This window comes from Melanotaenia boesemani, chromosome 17, assembly GCF_017639745.1.
Source record: "Melanotaenia boesemani isolate fMelBoe1 chromosome 17, fMelBoe1.pri, whole genome shotgun sequence".
NCBI classification, from domain to species: domain Eukaryota; kingdom Metazoa; phylum Chordata; class Actinopteri; order Atheriniformes; family Melanotaeniidae; genus Melanotaenia; species Melanotaenia boesemani.
The window spans coordinates 9874610-9895885 of NC_055698.1; the positions used below are offsets into that span (position 1 = coordinate 9874610).

At 39.5% G+C, this 21276-nt stretch overlaps 1 protein-coding gene across 4 annotated transcripts in view; it reads right to left on the minus strand.

The window, feature by feature from the left end:
* Window positions 1-20927, minus strand: part of kiaa1522 (KIAA1522 ortholog) — a 44042-nt gene extending 23115 nt beyond the window's left edge. For 2 of the 4 annotated variants that reach the window (XM_042012162.1, XM_042012160.1), the window contains exons 1-2: window positions 20629-20927; window positions 19853-20253 (exon numbers count right to left, since the gene is read on the minus strand). In XM_042012162.1, coding sequence (XP_041868096.1) covers window positions 19853-20084 — 232 coding nt within the window. In that variant the 5' untranslated portion in view covers window positions 20085-20253; window positions 20629-20927. Of the gene's footprint in view, window positions 1-5647; window positions 6100-19852; window positions 20320-20628 lie in introns of those variants that run through there. The other 2 variants (XM_042012161.1, XM_042012163.1) reach the window with 2 other exon arrangements.
* Window positions 20928-21276: the final 349 nt, after the last annotated feature.

The window sequence follows — 21276 nt, forward strand, 5'->3', positions numbered from 1 at the left end:
ATGAAACATTCCTCCAAATCCACAAAGACTGGGGTTTGTCACAAATCGACAAAGGCTTATAAAATATTTCAAAATGTTGCTATCTTATGAGCTTTAGTTTGACATGATTATTTCATACATCTGAAATTCTTTCCAGAACTACATCCACTTAAAACCAGATTTCTTTTAACTCCACCAAATGATAAGTATAAACGAGCTATTAAAGATGAACAGTCAAGGCCTATTTGATTGATAAACTTCATTTTGGTGACATTTAATCTTATGTTTGATGTGCTAAATTGCCCGAAGCTTCAAATTAAAGATGCAGAGTAAATGTAGTTTTATGCAGGCAAAACACATAGTTAAGTTTTAAACATGAAATGCATCAGATGTCACCAATTACTAATGTAGATGTGATCAATGACTGTTTTTACAGTGTTTAATGGTATGGCCTGATGTTTTAATTGAATTGAGGTGGCAATACAGGAAGCCAGAGGACTGAGCCCCATTACAGAGTAATTCACAATGCTGCTCTGGAGGAAGAGAGATCACAGTGTACTGAAACTACAGGATGATTATTACCAGCGTCTGCTTGGGGCCTGTCACAGGAAATAAATGATATTCCAATGAAAATCCAATGATGCAACAATGAAAAATGTCACTGCTTTTCTTGACATTTCCACTTTCAATATCAAAAGCAGCCCACATGAATAAAATTATAGTTGCATTAGTTTCTGTTTTTGGCCACTTGGGGATCGTGCAACATAAAAGGAAACCTTGCATTTGTAGTCGCATGAAGAGTAACTCTTGTCACTTTTCACTTTGTATGAATGCTGAGGAAGTAACTATTTAACTTTCACTGAAAACATTTGCCTGCTGCAGCTTGAAAGGTTATTTAGAAGTTGATTTTGCAGGGTGAATAATAACAGAAGGTCCTAAAAGGGGTGCCAAGCTGATAAGAGCTGCACAATCAAGGTTAAAACCATTCCAGTCTGTGTTAAGATATTCTGGTTTTGTTAAGCTAGTCGTAGTTTTATTTGTGCTCACTGTATTTGTAAAGCTCCTCTTCTATATTTGACTCTGTTTATTTTTTTTTATATAGCTTTAGCTGCTGTTTCTTTTGGTAGAGTTAGACTTCCTTGTGCTTTCTATTAAGCTTTGCTTTCTATCCTTAAGCTACACCTAGACTCAGTTAATGATTGCAGCACACCTGCATTGTGTCATCATCTTCTTCTGTACATGCACATTCCTACTCTCCCTTTTATTTTACTTGCAAACTTTCCATTTTTTGTGTCTGTTTACCAATTTTTGAGCATGTTTAATGTTCTTTCTTTTCTTTTTAGTTTGTTGTTCCTCATCTGGCTGCATCTTGTGTTAAGATTCTCGCCCCACCTAACAGAAAACTATCTGGTTTGTCACTACATGTGTCGTGTTTAAAGGGTCCCTTTAACACGACACAAGCCCTCCGAGCCATTATTCAAGAAAAACTGTGGACTAATGCAGCTTTAATTAAGCAAACTGCTCTAAGTTATGGCTGAAATAACAGGATTTATTTCTTAACTGGCAGCATGAGATAAATATAGGTCAAGTCAGCACATACCAAACTTACTTTACTTTTACTTTTCTCACAAAAAAAAAAAAAAAAAGAGAAAGAATTTACTTAATTTCAGCATTCGCTCCACATCCATGAGATGCCAAGTGGCTAAAAATTCTTATGGGACATTTAAGGGCCAGAGCACCACTAACCACAATTGCATGCTTTAAAAAATTTCCTGCATTTAATGGTGAGAAAGAAGAATTTACCCCAGTTAAAGAGCAGGAGAGGACCGGATAAAGGAAGAAAGTAATGACAAACACCTGGGTGCAACGGGTCAGAACACAATGTTACAGGTGAAAAACTGGTAGCTACTACTGTAACTGGTAGAGCAAGGACTTGTGGTAATGACCTTGAGGAAAAAACTAACATCACAGGAAAGGGAAGAAGAGAGACGAAGGTCTTCATTCTCTATTTAGACTGAGACGTTCAGACTTAGTCTGAGGCAGAGATAAAAAGTTGTAGGTAGAGAAGAAAGAGGGCAGTATATTGTTTAAGAATAACTCTAAAACTTTCTTTTTGCCACTCATGGCAGGGAATACAGCTTCTAAGAGAGAAGAGATGGAAGTAAGATAACAGGGAAGGAGGTTATATATGCAGCAGAGATGCACCTGGTCTACAGACCTAAGTAAAGCAGAGGAGAGCAGTGAGATGCACAGAGAAACATCAACAGAACAGCATATTAGTACGAGGCGTAGGAGGGATAGATAGCAGAGATGAAAAGTTATCTCCTTTTTATTTGACTGTGTGTTGCCTAAGCTTTCCTGTAGGGAGTCCATGACTTTGACAGTGGCACAGTAAATGGGATCTTCAAAGGAGGACCACGAAGTGAGCGTCTTAGCCCCGCTTACAGAAAGCAAAAGGCTTAGACGAGTCTTACGCAGCAGGATAATAGAAAATGGAATATCACACCCCGTACAAGCCTGTTGTAATGAAAATGGCAGTAAAATCTGCTAGTAGCTTTGTTCCAGAATTATACATGTAACGCATTTCGCTCATCCCCCCCCATTATATTTTCTGGACTCCAGCAGCTCCAATATCCTCCCTCCCGATTTATGTCATTAATTTTCACTTTCCCTCACCTCGTAAGCCTTTTTTTCCCCCACAAAGCCGTATTATTGTTCTTAATTTCTGACTGTCAAAGGTGAGCCGTTAGTCAGTGTAAATCTTATTGTATCTACATGCAAATATCCCTCCTTTCATATTCTGGAAGATAATTAACAGGCCAGAGATGCAAGGTCAAGAAGATAGCTGCATAAAGCAGAGAAATCAGAGAGGAGTGTAGAGGGAGCAAAAAGTCGGAGGAGGGATAGGATTTCAAGGATATGCACAGATACTTCGGGTTTTCAGTGATGCTGAGTTATTAGACGTTTGTTTGACGTCTTATCTCAGCAAAGACAAACTCAGATAGACTACCCTGTGATGAGAGCCAGCTGAGGTTCTCCCTGCAGACTGGACAGTTATGAGAAAGTAATATGAACCATCTGCAGACCCTGCAGCTGCATCATATCATTTATTAAAAAAAAACAACAACAACTTCAAATGGGTTCAAAATAGTCAGTCTGTGTGTGATTCTGACTCCTTTTGTATCACTGACAACCTGTGGATAAGTTAAAGTACATTCATGGAGAGTTATTCCCTTCCACTATAGCTGCTGTCATGGTGTTTAAATCACCAGATAAATCCTATGTTCTTATTAATGTTCTGTTTGGGGTGAGAAAGTTAGATTAAACCCCTTATATTTTAATTATTTGGCCATAAAATTCAAATTTTAAACCTAACACATGACAGGAAACTTACCCCACTCCCATGGAAGATCAAAAACATTCACACCCCAGGGAGTTTGCAGTAGACTTTTAGCTCGCCACCACCATTGAGTCAAAACATTAAAGAAGGAACTACTGGCAGATACACAACTCGTACAAGAGAAGCGACCAGAAGTGATTGTATGGGGACATTCAGAAGAAACGCCTTCAGCAAAAGTATGCTGTTTTTCAGGGGCAGCTTGTTATGGAATAGTACCACCTGTCAGAGAAAGTTCCAGACTGTCTGTATTTACCAGAAACCTGAAAACTTTTCTTAGGTCCAGTCAGATGTGTAATCATGTGTAATCTGTAACTGTATGAGTAGTAGAATATCATTTGCACTTCAGAGTTTTAGCTTATTTTTTTCACTGGCGTCATGCATTTTATAATGGTGAATGTGCAATAACAGGGATCAAATGTACATTATATTATTTTATGTTGTATTTTTGAGACTATTATTTTAAAAGACATCAACCTGCCCAGGGATAACAGATGGAAACTAGCCAATGGCTAAAATCTGACACATTTATACAAAAGTGAAATGAATGTGCACTTTCCCTATTTTAATTTAAAAAAACATCCATCAGTGAAGAGTTAAACGATCTCTCAGGCTTTCACCACAGCTTCAATTCACTCACGAAAGGTTCACTGGCATATAAATAAAGTCAACAATTTTCAGAAAAAGCAGAGCTTTCCTGTTGCTCAGTCTGGGTTTATTTTGGCTCTTTAAAAACAAGCAGTTGGCTGTCACCCCAAAGGCAAGAACCGAGCTTCATTTTGGGCCACACTCTTCAGAAAAACCTGTGTGGGCTGGATGGGTGTCCATGCGTAAGTAAAATCAGCTGGAATGTCGGAATGCATTCACACCCCAAAGTTTCTGAATAAACTTTCCATGAATGAGGTGTTGAATACGGGACAGCAGGACGTAACAATCACACACACCCACTCAGACGTCGACCTCCCCTGAGAGAAAACAAGCCATTGCCTTTCTTGTTCACATAAACACATGAATGCTAGAATAATAACGTTTTAAAAGGAGAAGTTCCTGTTTCAGTGATGGCTGGTGCACAGGGAAACACAATGTGGTCAGCCATGATGGCGAGATGCTACGAAGCCGCAGTGTCAACTGAACAATGAGGAGAAGTTTAACCAGAAACCACAAAATTCGGGAAACTGTTGCAAAAACATGACTACAGTTGAAGTGAATAAAGCAAACAAAATAAGGTTTATTATAATTCTAATGTTTGATTAGAGATCTAAGACTCAGCTTTTTTTTTTTTTGGATGTGATATTTTTACCTACAGGTTTATGGATAGATAATAAGTATGCAAACTGGTCTAAGTTTAAATAAAACCACTTGGCTGCTAGCTGTGCCTTCGTGGAGAGCATCACAATCCTGGATCCAGAGAGCCCTCAACTCTAAACCTAAAGGAGCTAAAGAGTGATGTGGTAAAAAATAAAATAACGGATCTTACAGTCACAGTCATAAAATTATAATGCAGTATAAAAGGTTTCAATCTGTCTTTGTTGAAGACAAACAAGAAACAGAAAGCTACTCAGAAAAGGTGACGTCAGCAGAAGTGGAGAGAAAAACATTTATCAGGAACAGAGATTTATCTGACGATCTGTCTGACAGTGGGAATTTGGGTTGAACCAGTTTGTCAGGTGTTTTTTTGTTGCTTCAGGGACAGTTAACATAGCTGATGATCAGCGAGGGACAAGCTCTGTTTTCCCCTCACAGGTACATAAACACACACGGTCCGAAAATAACTCCCACTCCCTGTGATAAGATCACACCCACTTAACTCTCGACCACATGGTGGCATTAACAGGAACGGGGATGAGGAGGGAAGGCTCTACAAAAATGTTAGATTCAGAGTCTGTTTAAAATCAAAAATGCCCTGCTGGTCATCAGTCAGCAGGAAAAACAAACCACCAGAACAAAAACAAGACTTCTGCCTACACATCCAACCCTCTTCTGCACACTTGTGCAATAAGCAGGATGCCTTGAAGCTGACTAAGATAAAGTCAGCATGGGAATATTGTCACTCTGCACCTGAAAGCGCTTACTGTAGGAGATAATTCGCATGACCACACACATGCTGGCATACACAGCTTCAACTCTTCTCTCAAACTCCTCATGTTTAAGGTCCAGTTTTACTAAACAAAATGAAAACTCTTTTCTGAAGAAACAAGTGATTCAAAACACAAGATTGTAAATGAGTAAAAACCTGCAACAAAGCATCCTGACATCCTGATTTCATCTTACCTGTTCTCAGCTTGTCTGGGTGTCCCAACAGCCAGAAGTTGGAAGGTTTCTCCCGGTTCAGGCTCGGGCTCCGAGGCAAACAGGAAGACAAGTTTTTTTCTGCTTGCACCTTCTTCTTCTTGTGGATGCTGTTTCCCATTTTAGGGCGTTCCAGAAGCCCTCTAAAGTGGGTCTACAATCTTATCTTCTTGTGACATTACATCTGTGCTCCTTTTCTTTGGCTCCTGAATCCCAGTGGTCAAATCATTCCTGCTGATTCAGCCTCTCTGACAGATGCCACGCTATTGAGTATCTGTGCTAAAGACACACTGACACCATTCTTATAGGGTCGACGAGTCCAGCTTACATCATAAATACAGATCCAGAGAAAAAGAAGAAGAAAAAGAAAATATGCAGCACACACACTGACGATCGGGAACATCCAGCTCCTGAAGGATCGGCAACATCCAACACTGACAAGCTCAAGTGTGTATGAATGTATGTATGTGATTGTGTGTGTGCAATGTGCCCCTCCCACTCCCTGCCTCTGTGATCACTGTGCTCCCAAACCGAGCACTCATACAGCTGAGCTTTCTCACACACAAACACACACTTAGCTCCGTCATATAGATAAAATAAATCAGCATTTTCTTATGCTGAGTGGCACCTCCTCTAACGTTCTCCTATAGGGAGCAGTAATGACTTGTCTTTATTATAAACCATTAAAAGTACAGCTGAAAGATCCTGTCAACACAACCTGATGATGGAGAAAAAATAGGAAGAAGAGAGAGTGTGTCTTGGTCGAGCTTAAGAATGAGGAAGGAAAATAAGGGATAAATGCCAGAACACAAAAAAAAAGACTGCCAACTCAAGGCATCGGTGCCATGTTTAATTATTTAACTGATCATGACAGGCGCCGCTCTTTCATCTTCCAAAAACACTCGTATGGGTGCGCCCACGGAATCACTGGTTCAGATGTGGACTGGAGGCAGCAGAATCTGTGCAAGTTAACCAGTTGCACAGATCAAAGCAGGTGTTGCGATGAGAATATTCCAGCTATGCTGGAAGGAAACAGAGATGCAGAGCCAGATGTGTGTGTTACAGAAAGAGAGATGATTGGGAGTTCTGGAAAAGACCCAACACATTTGGGTTTTTCTGTCATCTTTTTTCCCTGAATACTAGTAAGATTTGGCAGGGTAAGTCCCACACTGATGATGCTGTGACCTTTGGCATTACTATATGTCTGTCATACTAATCTTAGAGCTTGTGGATCGATAGTCATCCAGATCGAGGTCATAGAGAGACTTATGGAGGGAGAGAGATGATATAAACACCATCAGCATAGAGCGTTCTGCTAACATCATATGAAACCGAGAAGCAAAATGGAAGAAAGGGGAGGGAGAATAATGATAAAGAGCAAGTAAATGAAACCACACACTCATCACAGTGGCCATGCTGTTCATGTTTCCTCTCTCTCCTCCTTGCCCTACTCTTCTGATGTGCAGAGAAGTGCTAGAGGATGAAAAAAGCCTTCAATAAAAAGCAGATTTACTGTTTTTTTCCCTTTTTTGGAGGGGGTTGGGTGGTGAAGAAGAAGGTTGCTGGGTAAAGAATTTACAGTCCAGAGAAGGGATAGATTTAAGCAGGAGGACTTACTGGGAATTTCCAATTATGAAATATAATTGCTTACCAAATGGGTGCTAAAGTGCATCTGCATGAGATAAAGAGAAAGGAAAGATATGTCTAAAGGATGTAGCTCAATATTCCAATCACAGTGTAAAATGATCTGCAATAATGTGTTCAGAAAGACACACTGCCTCCTAATGCAACCCCAACAGAACCGCACCCAGTGTATTTGTGCTGGTAGAGTACTCCCAGTTCACTATCTCAGCTGTTATAGAGCTAGAAGAGTGCACTTCAAGTATATCTGTGTGTTGGCTGCTTGGTATCCTGCCTTCACCTATGAGCTGCAAAACATGATGTCAAACATGCCCCAGATCCATTTAAATGTGAGACTGATCAAAGTCTGTGTCACTGTCACTGTCATGGGAGATTTTTAGGATCTCGACAGGTGAGCAAAAGTGTGTGCAGGCGTACATTAAAGGACAGCGGTGTGGAGGAATGTGGTTGTCAGGGGGTAGTTGTCAAGGAAAGTGGTTGTCAGGGTGACCGCCACGAGCCATACTTTTATTTGTCTGTGTGTTTGTGTGCGTGTATAATTTAAAAAGGATGGCACTAGAGGCTGAAATAAGAACATTGGTTTAAAAATGTAAAGACTGACAGTCAGTATAAATTGTCCTACAATCGATGACCTTGGTATGAGTTTTTATAGTTAAATCTTTATATTGAATAAATCAGCTCAGTACTCCCATCTGGTGGCAAGGCTTAGCTATCACCATTAAAAAAAGTCCCTCGGGTTATCAGTGATGCAAAATATTCTCAACCATGACCTGCAATTTATATTGTCTTGGAGAGCTGAAGACTTGAAAGAGGAAAGGATTTGGTCATGGAGCTGCAGCTCTAGTCTAAACTGCGCCATCTACAGGCAGGAAGGGGAACTAGCAGTACAGGTGCAGATGCTGTTTGCAGTGCAGTTTGTGAGGATGAATGTGAATAGTTTTAAAAAATCCATTATATTTTTCTATATTTATATTTATATTTGTGCATAAGTTTATGCCACTATATGTCCACTGATAATTGTGAATTATGGTTTTCCAAAAACAGACTGGTCTAACAGAAATGTTAAGCACCACTTTTCTACGTTGTATTATTTGGTGTTGGCTTAGGAAGTGTAAAATAAGTCGGCACGTTTTCATAATAGTAGAAATAAACTTTTGTTAGTTGGACCAAAACCGGGCTTTTCAAAAGCATGTAGTTGTGTTAGTTCAGCTGAAATCAAAGCTCTGAAAGCCAGACTAACACACCCAGATAGTGTGGCTGGAGATTAAATAACTCGTGCACATTCAACATTCAGCATGTTGTTGTGAAAACAATTAAGTACTTGTATATTAATAATCAAATTCCAAATAAAACTACCCTCATTCACAAAATTTTTATAATTAGTCAGACAGCCAGAAATTGTGAGTGAAAAGCAGTACATGAAGCCTACGCATCAACTCCCAGTTACTCACAGCCTTCAAGACTCTCTTTGCTCTAATCCCACTCAGTAGCAAAGCTAGTCTTTAATACATGGGGTAGTTAGAGAGTGGACAAGACTTAATCGGAGGGGGCATATCCAAGAAAGGAAATAATTATGTTCCTCTCTCTAACACACACTCACATACACAGCTGTGATATCACATTAGAGAGACATGAGAAATAAAACCTTTAACCCTACAGAGCCCAACGTGACTTATTTGATATTTACAGTTTGAGATATTTTGCATCAATTTATGGTAAAAAACTTTGCTCAAAATCCTGTTGAACACAATCTGATACTTATCTTCTATCCCGCTAATAAATAACAGGAAGAATAAGATTACACTATAATAATTTTGACACATCAGAAGTAATAAATGGTAAATATCTAAAAAAAAAAGGACCAAGTAAAGACCTCATATTTAAAAAAATTGGACTTTTCTTACCATTTTACATGGGTCGGACCTTAAAAGGGTTAAAGTAATAGTCTGGATCACAAGTGAAAATATTTGCAAAAGGTCCACAGAAAGAAAAAAACAAAAACTTTTGACTTTTTGGTTGTTTTAGGGAGCAATAAGTGACATTCGATGTAATGTAAGGGGGATCAATGGGTCCTCCCCGCAGTAGTTCTGGTGGTGGTAGACTGGATCCTTGTGTCTGACCTCACTGACTTGCATGGTTAGCACCACGTTGGGAGATGTTGGGGCTGCTGACATTACGAATGGGGTCTGTTTCTACTTGTATTGTTTTAGTCTTCTTTACAGAAAATTAGAAATATCTACCTTTTTATCATTTTTCTCTTTTTATCTTCCTAGACAACATAAGACTTGTTACAAGCTATATATTTATACATTTTTTGAGCTTGAAAGATCCACGCCGTAACTTTTCGACCTTAAAACTCTGCATTCCAGACTCGGTTGATGGCATAGTGACATCTATTATGTGCATTTCTAAAGCTGTCCAGCAGCGTCTTATGGATGAGAAACTAAACTATGCAACTTTTTCATCTGGGACACTGTGTGAAGTTGCAGCTGAGTTTCGCTTTGCACATGCAAGCAGATGCAAAAAACTGGCTGTTTTGAATGTGCAACATTACTGATTTACTGATTTAGCAAAGAAATGTTAGAAGACATTATCTGAGGAAGAGAGGAAACAAAAAAGAGCTAAGAGATGGATGCTGAATTAGCTGTTGTTATGGGGCTAGTCACAGAGGAAAATCATGGCAAAAATTAAGTAATGCATCTTTATTATCAATTAGCAGTCTTGCTAGCCTCCTGTTTTAATTAAACTAGATCATATAGCTCTAGCTTTGTCAGCACCAAGACATGGTTTCCCCACATTATCTTAAAACTAATATAGTACTAGCACAGGGGTGGCCAATGTCGGTCCTCGAGAGCCACAATCCTGCAGGTTTTCCATGCATCGCTGCACCGACACACCTGACTCAAACTAATGAGTCATTGTGCAAATCCTTATAGGCTGTTGGATCCATTTAATTTGAGTCAGGTGTGTTGTTGCAGGGATGCATGGAAAACCTGCAGGATTGTGGCTCTTGAGGACCGACGTTGGCCACCCCTGTGCTAGCAAATAACTAGATTAGCATTGCTGCATAGCTTCATGCTAACATTTGGTTTATAGCCTTACATACTAAATAACCCGTCTGGAAATGTGTAGCCAAATGTCAATTACTTCACAAACTACTTCAAAATTATTTATTGACACAGGGGATCCATGCAGGTCTGAAAAGATGTTTCCATCCTCCTCCAGTGCCCTGTCAATCACCTGAGGTGCCAGCTGGGGTGTTCAGATTCAGAGGTTGCCAATCAGAGGTTGCCAGTGTCACCCTGGCACAGGTATCATACTTTAATGTCAGCCAGTGCCACCCTGGTCACCCCTCTAGCTCTACCCCTGTTCAAATTCTGCCTCGTCATCTCATGAATCACCATTCCAGAAAACTGAATGCCCTATAAGCTTCTCACCTATAACAGGTAGTACATAAAAGTTATCCCACTTTATTGTCAGACCATCTGCAGGCATCCACATACCTGTTCATTTAACATCTTTACAATGCCTTTTTTTAATGCAATTACATGAATGGTGATCACCCACAAAGAAAGCTCGATCGGTAAAATGTCTTGAAAGGGTTACAATTTAAAGCTAGTTTGATTGAGCTGTGGATATATTTGTACTCAGTGAAAAGATGTAGCGTTTTATTCACTTCATTCTGAGGAGCTAAATTAAGCTCTTTGGATGAAGGTCAGTTCACTTTGAGATGCCTAAAGCCTGTAGTTTCCCCAAACCTAAACACAAACAAATACAATAAAAGTAAAAACTACTCACCTAAACCAAGACAAACAGTTACTAAAACACAAATAAAAATAGCTGCATTAACAGTTAACAGTCATCACACTTTCAAAACAACAACAAAACTGAGTTGGCTAATTTTCCGCAGCTAAAGGAAAACTATTACTTGTCCTACTAATGATGGAGGAGCAACCATTTGATCTTTGCATGTTGCAACAGGAAGATGAACTTCTAATTTCACTTGAATGCACACAAATTTAATTATTACAATGTCGTGGAGGCTTCTTACAAATAATAAACAGTCTGCACATGATGCAAATGCCAGTGCAAAATAACTACTTGTTTGTCTGTGGAGAGAGAAAAGCATCTAGTCTCAATTCAATGACTCTGCTAAATGAACCCTTTTATATTAGTATCAACCTATCTGCAGACTTCTACATACTTACACTGGTGTATCAGAAGAACAGAAGATTTAGTCTGTATCTGATTAATTAAGATATTAATAGCTCCAGTCAATCACAACCTTCACCAGCTTCTCAAAGGTGAATTCCCTAATATCAAAGTTTGAGTTAATTCTATTTTGGCCCCTATTTAACAAGAGATTTTTCACATTTCACTTGTACTCATGCTGTAAACACTGTCACACTGTATACGAGAGAAACCTTAAGGTCTGACTGAATTCCTGGGTAGCTTCGTCACTGCGTAGTCTATTCTTCTCCACACAGAGGACAGAAAAGAAAGAAAGCGAGAGCACACAGCTGGATTGAGTAAACAGGGTTCAACAGGTGTATCTATTGCAACACGTTACATAATAGGAACCACACACACACACACACACAGTCCTGAGGGTAAATTGGTTGTGTTTCTCTATGTATACAGAATCCCACTCCCTCAGTCCCACGCTGATGTCTTCCAGCTGCTTTCCTGCCACATCAAAACCCCTCAATGTTCAGTGAAACATCCCATTATCTTTAATTCCATAAACAGTGCTTATGGAAAAAAGCTGGAGGATGATGACAAGGAATTGTAGTGGCTTCTTTCTATGTGCATGTATGTATAGGAACAAGTTCTTTACAATGTGTATACAGATGTAATTCTCTGGTAAAACTACATAAAAACTACTAAAGTAAGCTGTATTTATTGGCCTTTTAGTGATAGTAAATATGACATAACACAAGTGATATAACATTGTTCTACTCTGCATGTGTGGCCTCCACACTGTTGCATTACATCTCTTAAAGTTACTCTCCTACACTTTATGTCCTCACATTAAAAGTAAACTGAAAGACGATTGATGTCCCACCACAAAACGTTGCAGTTGCACCCTGCTGTTGCCTCGCATTGCTGCTGCCACGGCAATGTCTTCCTCCCAGTGCCGTTGCCTGGGAGACGTTTACCTCACTGACGTAGCTTTAAGTTTGTGGTGATGGATGAGGGCTGGAGGTATCTGCTTACCCGGGTAAAATTTCCTTGCTCATCAGAGTCGATGTGTGTGTATGTGAGTGTTGAATGATAATCACAAGAGAACAGGGTGAAGCTGCATTAAACTTTCACACCCCTCCCTCTCTGCTGCACACTCCTCTTCGCCCTCTGCTCGCTGCCTTCATCCTGTCAAACTGTATTAAAGCAGCTCTGAGTTGTGGCCTGTAATAGAGCTGAGGCAATATACAATGATCTCAATGTAATGAGATGTTTGCTCCTCCGTTACTCTGCCAGGTCTGTAATCTACATCACAGTTTGCGAATCTACACACCCCGACTGTGTTTTGTGATGTGGCGGCCACACACACACACACACACACAGGCCCATGCATGTGAAGAAAATCAAGCAAAGAATGGGAACCATTACGAGCACATTTACAAGGCCTTCATTTGTGACACGGTCAGGAGCACTTGCATACTGACAAGAAGAAAACAATGGCCACACACATGGACATGAACAAAATGACCTCACGGCTCAAACAGGAGCTGAAGACGGGCCGAGCTGGACAGAGCAGGTGGTCGCAGGGCCTATGTGTGGTTTGTGTTTCAGTGGAGGTGATGTAATGAATGTTGGCGCCTATGCTGCTGACACACAAACACAGACATACCCTCTGACACGGTTTAGCACTCGGTCACACGCCCTCACACACAGCACTGCACACATCTCTATAAACACACCCTGATTACACAGCAATGAGCAGCGAAGAGCAACACACCCACAGCAGTACTGAACAGACAGAGTGAAGCAATCTGAAAAACAAGTCCAAAACAGCGATGTGCTGTGATAACTGCAGAAACCTGTGCAAGGGAAAGGTGTGTGCGTTTGTGTGTGTGTTTTCTGAGACGTTGCTCTAATTAAAAAAGCATTGAGAGAGTGTTCCCTAAGAGCCCTCTTTATGTTGAATGGGGCTTTGTGATTCGTTGTAATCTCTTCCCTGCATCGCATAACTCTAGGACCCGATCTGGCATCCAGGCTGCAGCGCACATTCACATGCACGCTAACAGACCTTGAAACACACACACATACACACAAACTGTGCTGAAGCAACGCTCCGAGGAATTCAGACCATCAAAGAGTGCTTCTTTTTTATAATAGAAGAAGAATCTCTAAAATTCAGTTGACGGTCAGAGCTCTGGATCACAAAGAAGAAGCATCTGAGCTGCTCGTGTGTCATGAAGATTCTGAACTGAAAGCAGCTTTACCACAAAGAAGCAATGAGGTAAAGCTGCTGCTGATGCATATAACCATGTAAAAAAGGTAGCTTATGGTTTTTATTTGGATGAATAACGTTCGTCCAAATAAAAGCACAAACAGAGTGGTAGGGTATTTAGATAACATTATGAGGAATATTAGCTTTTTTAAAACATTTGTGACAAAAACTAAAAAAATATCAAAAGGGCCTTAAAGGAGTTAATATATGCAAAAGAGTTAATATATGCTGGGATCTATGAACTTGATAATGTGTGCACCTGTGTGGAAACTCACCCATAACCAGACTGTTAGACTGAAATTCCATGTGATAGCATCTAACGCATAAGAGAGCTGCTTTATTAGAAACATCGAGACCAGCAGTGTCATCGGTTAGTTATAGGTACTTTATAAGCATTTTTTGGTTTTAAAGATAAAACCATGTCAATTTAAATCTGCTTTAATGAAGAGAAGCCAAACCGACACTGGAGTTGAGATGCTGAAATGCAGGGTGATGCATTCAGCAACTCATACGATTCAGCCTTAACCTCAATGAAATCAAATGAAATGAAAAGTACTTTATCAATGCCCTGAGGGGAAATTATAATGTTGTAGTAGATTGTTTTATTGTTTTAGAGATAATTAATTGTCAATCATACTGTTCTGAAGGGTGATGGGTGTTATTGTTCAGCTACTTGAAGAAGCCTCTGACTGAACACACTCTGTTGTTTTCTCACTGTGTTGTGTAAAGGGTGTGAAGAACTGAGCATCAAGATCTGGAGCTTCTCTGGAAATCAGCTCCAGATCAATCCACAGCACCAAGCCAGTCTTCTTGATCTTGATTCTTGAACGATAATATGGACAAAACTTACTGCAAACAGTTCAATGTCCTATGTGCAGAACTTTTCAACCATGTCATTTCAAGTTGAATTGATTTAATTAATTTAAAAAGCATTTAAAAAGCATCATATAGCAATATTAGAGCCCAGGATATGTTCCTGCAGCCACGTCTCGATGAAACATAATCCTGCATTCTCTGCATCCCTTCTAGCGCTGGGCGATTAATCGATAAAATCGATAAATCAAATTTTCTGTTTCAGACAATTTCTGTTTCTTTATATGCAACACAAAAGTTCTCCTTGGGCTTCCATAGTTAGCTGCGGACTCAGCACTCCCTCCTCACCAAAACAGTGTTTGTCTGAAAGCACTAACAGATTTCCGATGAAGTGAGACGTCACTCATGCCTGCAGTTTAGCTGTGCATATAACTAACAGTGTCTTCTGCTTTGAGAAGCAGAAGACAACTTCATCCAATTAACTCTTGTTAAGAGACGACCTTCTTTAGTTCTGTATTGGATCTGTGGTCGACCTCATTTCTGCAGTGGATTCCATATGATAAGGCTCCAAATGGAAAGAGATCATAGAGGCAGTTGTGTTGCATATCTCTATGCTAGATATGAAGCCATTTATATGGTGGAAAAGTTATGACGTTACATTACAGTCATTTAGCAGACACTTATATCCAAAGTGACTTACAGTGGTTAGTGTTAATATTCATCTCATGGAGGAATCAAACTCTGGTCTCCCGTGTGGGAGACAGGTGATCTGCCAAATGAGCTGTCTAGCCACTAATGTCCATTACTTTTTTTGTTGTCATATAAATAAATAAAACAGAAACACATTTTACACGCAAAAGCTTTTAGTTTGATATTGTTTTTAACAAGTTTAATATGTTTTTAAGAAAGACAAGGAAAAAATAATTGATTATAATCGGAAATTGGATTTGGTTTGAAAAAAATCTGGGATTTTATTTTTAGGGCATATCACCCGGCCATAATTTTTTATGCTAAAAATCTTACATTTCTAATCAGAACAGTTAAAATAATTTTTTTTTTAATTCCCCTCACTTTTCTGACTCTTTCTGCCCTAAATCCTTTTTGCTTCCTTTTAAAATAGTGTGGGATTTGGTGTGTTATTTTGCTCATTAATTTGGATTTTGGAGAGCGTAATCAGATAATCCAACTGGTACACAAATCTCTCATGCAAGGAGAAACCACTTGAGCAGCACAGCTCCGTGTGAAAAAATCTCTTTAAAAAAATAGTTTGACTGGGTTGTTATGTTGCACAATAGATGCACTGGCACTTGTAGAGAATGTTCTGACCCATAAGCATTTCTGTGCTTCCCTGTCCCGGATGCAGTGAAGCAACCCTAAAACACAACTTTACCATCACCGTGCTTCACAGACAGTATCACATCAAATGTTACCGAGACCAAACAACTGAAACTTTAATTCATCAGTCCAGAACACAATATTCCAAAAGACCTCGTCTTTACCTACATGTTTATTGGTAAATTGTAGTTTTTTCTCCAATGTTCTTTTTGGACAGCAAAGCCTTTTTCCTGGCACATTTGGCGGGCAGGTCAAATTTGTGCAATTTCACTCTGATTGTAGGTGCAGCACTTTAACAGAAACAGTTGCCAGAGTAACATTATGGGGTTGTTAGAGATTTATTTTTACCTCAGTTTGCTTTGATTGGATTTTGAAGAGAGAAACTATCCTGGCAGACTTTGGAGACGTCTATGTGAATTTTTAAAGATTTTCCTAAATGTGAATAACGTATTTTAGATCAAAGGAAGACACTACAAACTTTAAAATAGGCCATAGATGTTAGACGATTAAATAAGAGTAAACAAAAACAAGATTAAACAAGATCCTACTAGTGCTGGACACTTCATACCGAAAACTATTTTATATTATTGTTATGATATGAATTTGTCTTATACAGAAACACTGATTTATACAATGTTCAGAACATGGCCGAACAGGGGGACCTTTTTCATTGCTGCACCACTAAAAGTGCATGCAGAAAAGTACCTGAGTTTTTGGAGATGTTGAGCGGTGCAAATTGACGGGGAAAGTTCATGAAGGTGAAGCTAAGGCAGACGCTTATGTTGAACATAATCACACAGAAGGAAGGAGCCGTATCTGTTGTTTGGAAATACTTTGGTTTTTAAAAAGTTTTACTTGGATCAAACAATTATTTAGCTACTGCAAATGCTGTCGAGCTAGAGCTCAGAGCAGCACCCTCCACATCCTCAAGTCAAACTGAAAAAGCTAAAGAATACTCAAGTCAGATGTCCCTAGTTGACAAGTTTGCCACAGAACCTGCCTACTTCAAAAAGCAAACAGTGGATCAAGAAAGTGATTATTTGTACAATTGCCAAGTACTCCCAGCATGCTAGAAGATTTTAAAATTATCAGATTAACTGATAACAAGATAAGGTGTCAGGATTTGGCATAAAAATACTATAAACCAAAGTTTTAGTCTTTGCAATCAGGGAAAGATGTTCACTGTTTTTCGAGTCAAACTCTATTGGATAATCTTTGCACAGTTTAATATTACTAAATGAAAAATTGCAATATACATTGTGCAAAACAATGTCAAAAGATTCGAGGATTTTTGGAAAATCTCAGTGTGTAAAGGTCAAGTTGTGCGTGATCTTTAAAGAAACCATCACGCCATCATGATCAATATGCCCACACAAACGCAGGAGTACCTTGGAAATCTATTTCATCTTGTTACAGTCTAGTGTTACATAAAGAAATGCAACCTGAAACTGTATTACACAAGGATGAAGTCATGCATCAACTCTGTGCAGAAACAGCGCTGAGTTCTCAGGGCATGACTTGGCTTGGATGGACAGATGTGGCAAAGGTGCGAAAGAGCATCCAGGATGCAAAGTGTGTGTGTGCTTGACAGATCTGTCTCCTATTAAAAAATAAAAGGTACGTTACCAGCAGGAGAATCAAACAGTGATGACCACAAACTGTTGAGCAGCTAAAATCTTGCATTAACAAGAATGGACCCAGACTTAAACTACTTAATTAAGTACCCAAACAGTAAATAAATGTAGGAACAGAGAGGCTGGTGTAACACAGTGCTGAACATGCACCTTTCTTCATTTGTTTTTTGTTATTGGCATCGAAGTCTAGATTTGTTAGCCAAGCTGCTGAGTGCACAACAAGGAGGCAAAAGAGCAAAAACTAGAAAAAAAAACAAACAAAGCAAAACTGGAAAACAATGACATAATATTGGGAAAAAGCACAAAATCCCAGCATTTCTTTGTTCTGTCTAACTTCTGCCTTGGCTCGTACTCTCACAGTGTCTCTTTTTTAGTTTTTAGCATGGGAAAAAAAATCACTGACACAAAATGCCAAGAAAACATGGTTCCCACAAACTTTTAACATCGGCCTTTGGCCACATCCTCTTCTGGGAAATTATTAGCACCACTAATAGTTAATCTTTGGTTTCAGCTGGAGTCGATGTCTGTTACCCATGGAGTGTGTAAGACATAATGATGGATGATGACAGTAGCTGTTAGGGGAAGGAGTTTAACAAAAAAGAAAAGGGACTGAGGTGAACATCAGTTGCCAAGGGTTACTGCAGTAACACACACATGCAGTGACAGAAGAGAAAGGGATGGCTTTAAAGGTGGAACAAAAACAGGAAATGGGGACTGTGGGTAATCTCTGTGCTGCCGACCAAGCAAACGCATCAGTAAACAGAAAAGGGGATTAGACCCCTGTGTTGATGTATCTGTGTGAGTCACTTTTGCCAAGTTACAGATGTACAGACTGATGTCCCGACAATGAATAAATCCTCCTTAACTTTCAATCTTAATCCAGAAGTAAGCACATTCCTTAGAAACATATCATTGCTGAATACTCAATAACAACAATAAAAAAAGACAAAATTCCACAACAAGATTACCAAACAAACAAGATGAGGCTTGAAAGCCCTGATCTTTGGCTAACCCTAACCTTGACAAGGGCCATCTATGATAAGCTGCGACAGAACGTCTTCTAGGAAGAGAGGGTTTGGAAAACATCCCAATTACAATTTACACACATACACAAAAACAACAATTTTAGTTGTGCGTGTGACTGGCAGGTACATATTAGTACATCTGAACTCTCTTTAGCTCTCATCACATCATAGGAGAGTTATCTGGCTCCGCTATTCACCAGCTAATTTCTAAGTGTGGGTCTGTTGACATTTGTTGGGCGAACCAATCAGAAACTGATCTAAATACAGGTGTAAACGCAGTCATGGTGGATTCAGGATCCAGTCAGATCCTGTATTATTTAAACTTGTTTAGCAGTCTGAACAGAGTACATCCTGCTGGGCCAGCACACAAGCAATGGAGTTACCACTGACATGTTATACGGTTAAAAAGTATTCTGTAAAAAGCAGCATCACTAAAAGGCGAAGCTGCTGGCTAATTAAAAATAATTTTAAGAGAAATATCAACCAGCAGATTATATCGCGATGAATTTTCTCAAATGTGTAAAATTTGTTTTGATTATTGTTGCCACTGATTATGGTCACAGTATCTTAAAATGCTTTACATTAATCAAGTAATAAGAATCCTAACATGTTGAGGTCTAAATAAAAACAGTGCATGTGACTAAATGCATTTTTATTTAACAGAAACACCAATAGACCTGCTGAGGTGGACACTTGTGATTGAAACACCCATGTTAGCACCAAATCTGAACAGGCTTTTTGCCTCATTCTTAAGCGAGGATGGATAGGTTGTGTACAGTGAGAGTTTGGCTGAAACAGCTGGCTACTGAGACTGAAAAAGAGCAATTAAAACCAGTAAGAGTTACATAAAAACAAAACTAAACTATGAGCTGAAAGACAATAACTTGCTCATATAGAGATGAGGTGGAGCACTGAATCGGGGAACCTTTCTTACTGGCTCATTACCATGAGAAACATGTCTTATATTACAGATAACTTGATCTATCTTAAATGTGTTGATCAGTGGAGTATCAGTAAAGTCACTAATTGAAGATTACTGAATCCGATTAAGGTTTTAAAATGTTTTTCCTATATCAACACAGAAAATAAGAATTTGGAAATTCTATTTTCTGTGAAATTTCATCAAAGTGCTGAGGATCCTGTAACGACGTTTCTATTTATAAAATGTTTCATTTTCAGCTTTTAATAAAGAATTTAGATTTAAATTTATTTGAACTGGCAAGAGTGATGTTATGTAGGAGACAAAGCACCAGTTAAACAATTAAAAACATGACAACCCGCTAACCTTTCGCAGCATCATGGTTCTGGAGTCCCAGCTTGGCATCTGCCACACCACCAAGAGTACGGTTCACTCCGTTGACAATGCTCTTCTTCCTACGACTCCTCCTTAACCAGTTAAATGCCTGTCCCAGGGAGCTTCCTGGATTCCTCTGCCCGCGGTGAGCCCTCGCCTCCTTGGCTAAGATCTCAGTGATGTCCCTGGGTACCAGGTCACCTGTAGACCTCCTCCGGGACATCCTGAGATGGGTCCTGGAAGCTAAGGCTCAGTACCTCCACCCGGATCAGTGTGCTTTCCGTTGGAATAAGTCACAGGATCTGAAACCTCCCTGCTCTCCAGGATTTGATGAATGTGTCCCTCTTTGGTCTCTCTTAGTATTTCTTGTTTTTAACCCCGACTGTCACCACCTGGGATAACAATGAGATCAGCAGGATGAGAGAAATAGGGCACAGAGGGAAAACCATAAAAATAGGCTTGAAATGAAAACCAGAGAAAGAATAGAGTTGGACGAGAAATAAAGGGAAAAGAAAGGAATTATTCTGAGTATGTTAAAGCTGGACCTCTGCAGTGTCCATGTATGACTATGCATGCCTTTGGTTTACATCAGCAGAAGAGTGCACAGAAAGAAGCTCAATTTAGTTAAACTGGTAACAACAAAACTCATCTTTTACTTAAAAAACACACACATAAAGTGCCAATGATTCCACACAAAACCTTCCTCTACATATCATCACAAATGAAGCAAAAAAGATTCAAATAAGACATGAACGTGTACAACTTACTCAACGAGCTTGCTGTCCTCTCCTCTCCTCTGCTCCTCTTTTTCTCCCAGCCTGGGAACAGCTTTGCAGAGCATATGTGTGTGTGTATGTGTGTGTTTAGCAGAGTAAATGAAGCTCCATGCTCTCTGGACAGTCCCTCCCTCTGCATGAGAGCCAGCCTTTCCTCCGCCCTCTTACATTGCTGTTTGGAGTAGGACGCACCGCTCCAGCGCTGACTGCTTCTCTTCACATTGCAAACAGCTGGAGTTCAGTATTTTAGCATCATTGTCTGTTGCAGGTCATTAGTGGTTTCTTGTATTAGAGTTGTATTGCAGTCTTCTTTCTGCAGGGATCAGGTGTACTGAGTCTCTCAGGAGGGGAACCCCTGGTCGCAATCTGTCATGGTATCTAAGAAAGAAAATTACACATCCTAGATCAGTTTAAAATCAGAAAAAAATTAAAGACTTCTAAAGAATTCCTGTAGTTTTCACAAAGACCTTTTTTTTTTTTTTTTTTTACAGGGAAAGTGAATCAGATTTAAGCTTTGTTGGAAAATTCAGATTTTTATTCATTGGAGGTAGAACGGGGTAGCTCTCCCCTGACACAGAGCAGCCAGGCAGAAACCTGACACTCCTTGTTAAATGTAACACATAATAAGGTAGACAGGTA